The sequence below is a fragment of the Lepidothrix coronata genome, unplaced genomic scaffold, assembly GCF_001604755.1.
Source record: "Lepidothrix coronata isolate B3197 unplaced genomic scaffold, Lepidothrix_coronata-1.0 Scaffold305, whole genome shotgun sequence".
NCBI lineage: Eukaryota > Metazoa > Chordata > Aves > Passeriformes > Pipridae > Lepidothrix > Lepidothrix coronata.
In genome coordinates, this window is record NW_016690485.1 from 221,714 (window position 1) to 223,315 (window position 1,602).

Below are 1,602 nucleotides of genomic sequence, written 5' to 3' on the forward strand. Positions count from 1 at the left end.
GGCTTGGAGCAACCTGGGCTGGTGGAAGGTGTCCCTGCCCATGGCAGGGGGTGGCACTGGATGGGCTTTGACCTCTCTTCCAAACCAAACCATTTGTTATTTTATGACCTTTCCTACCCCCCAGGACAAGCTCCTACATTTACAGATCCCACACCCCCCACCACCCTGACCCGACCCCTTCCTCCCCCGGGACACTGCCCTCTCCTCAGCAGAATTTCACATCAGTACAGCGAGGCTGGTCCAGAGCACAACTTTATTATCAACCCCAGCCTTCAGGGAGTCCCCACAGCCCAAAGGACCTGACACCAGAGCTCAGCCAGCCCAGCACAGCTGTGGGGTGGGAACAGATGTGCAGGAGCTCCTACACCAGGGCAGAGATTGCTTTGCCTTTCCCAGGATGGCAAGGAAATCCCTGCCCTGGTCAGCTGGAAGCTGCTCACACTGAGCACTCACTGGGGTGTGTGACCAGCTGGGCGAGACAGACCCAAGTTAGCTGTGCCAGCTCCTCTGGCAGGGCAGCTGGAGCAGACCAGGCCATGTCCCTTTAGGAAACAGTCACAGGGACCCCCATCCATGGGATCCACAGCCCCTGGCTGCCTCAGGCAGCAGCACGAGGGCCAGAGGCAGCAGGACCAGGACAGACCACGGCAGAGCACACACAGCGTGGTCACTCTCAGGAGCCACGTCCTCCAGCCCAGCAGGGGAGGATCTCTTTTTCCAAGAGTAGTACTTGGCCACAGCCACGTTGGGGTTCCCCTGGGCAGGGTCAAACCACATCTGGATGCAGCGGCCGCTGCCCCGGCGTGCCGTGGTGTATCTGTACGAGTGGGACCAGATCTTCTCACACAGGTCTTTGGGCCGGGGGAAGACCTCGCTGAAGGGTCTGCACAGGGAGCCCCAGGGGCAGCGGTTCCTTCCTGGGGACAGAGCACCACAGGAGGAGAGGTCAGCACGAGCACTGGCACAACCCTCCCCTGGTGTCCTTCACCAGCCCCTCGCCACACCGGGGCCGACGGGGCTGGCTTGGCCACCTTCTAGTTGGCAGCCCTGGAATGTGAGGGTGATTTGGGGTCCTGGCAGCAGTGACACTGCCAGTGACCTGCCTGGGGGAGCGAGGAGAGGCTCCCCACAGCCCACCAACCTGTTGCCCAGTTCCAGCCCTTGTGCCAGTTCTCCTTGCAGGTGACAGCGTCCCTGCAGTCCTCCCACCACTGCTCGCAGTCCTCCTGGCACAGGGGCACGTGGAGAATCCTCTCCCGACGCCAGCTGCTGTCAGCCTGCAAGGGGACAGGACCAAGCACGCTGGGAAGGGGGCCTGAAAATCAAGGGCAGGATCTGCCCCATCCCAGATCCCCCCCAGCCCTTCCCACTGGGCTCCAGAGCTGATCTCAGAAGTCTTTCAGCCCCTACAGAGATGGGCCTTGACAAAAGCTCTTCCATCAGTCAGACAGGCCTAAGCAGTGGCCAGAAAAGTCTTTGGAATCTTTCCACCCAGTAGGAAAGGTTGGGACAGCCTAGATTTTTGGAAGGAATTGTTCCCTGTGAGGGTGGGCAGGCCCTGGCCCAGGTTGCCCAGAGAAGCTGTGGCTGCCCCTAGATCCC

General features: G+C 60.9%; 1 protein-coding gene across 1 annotated transcript; it reads right to left on the reverse strand.

Annotated features, from left to right (window-relative positions):
- Positions 1–240: 240 nt before the first annotated feature.
- On the reverse strand, positions 241–1,440 carry LOC108508574 (folate receptor alpha-like). Its single transcript, XM_017837441.1, has 3 exons — positions 1,411–1,440; positions 1,142–1,277; positions 241–917 (listed from the first exon to the last, which is right to left on the reverse strand). Exons 1-3 carry the CDS (start codon positions 1,438–1,440, stop codon positions 556–558), a joined length of 528 nt encoding a protein of 175 aa, XP_017692930.1. The 3' UTR covers positions 241–555.
- Positions 1,441–1,602: the final 162 nt, after the last annotated feature.

Bases quoted from the DNA above. Each gene is read 5' to 3' on its own strand.
- LOC108508574 (XM_017837441.1), bottom strand. From the start codon at position 1,440: ATGGAAGAGCTTTTGTCAAGGCCCATCTCT. The intron at 1,278-1,410 runs GTAGGGGCTGAA...GTCCCCTTGCAG, and splicing joins TTTTGTCAAGGCCCATCTCT to GCTGACAGCAGCTGGCGTCG. The intron at 918-1,141 runs GTTGGTGGGCTG...CTCTGTCCCCAG, and splicing joins GGGCTGGAACTGGGCAACAG to GAAGGAACCGCTGCCCCTGG.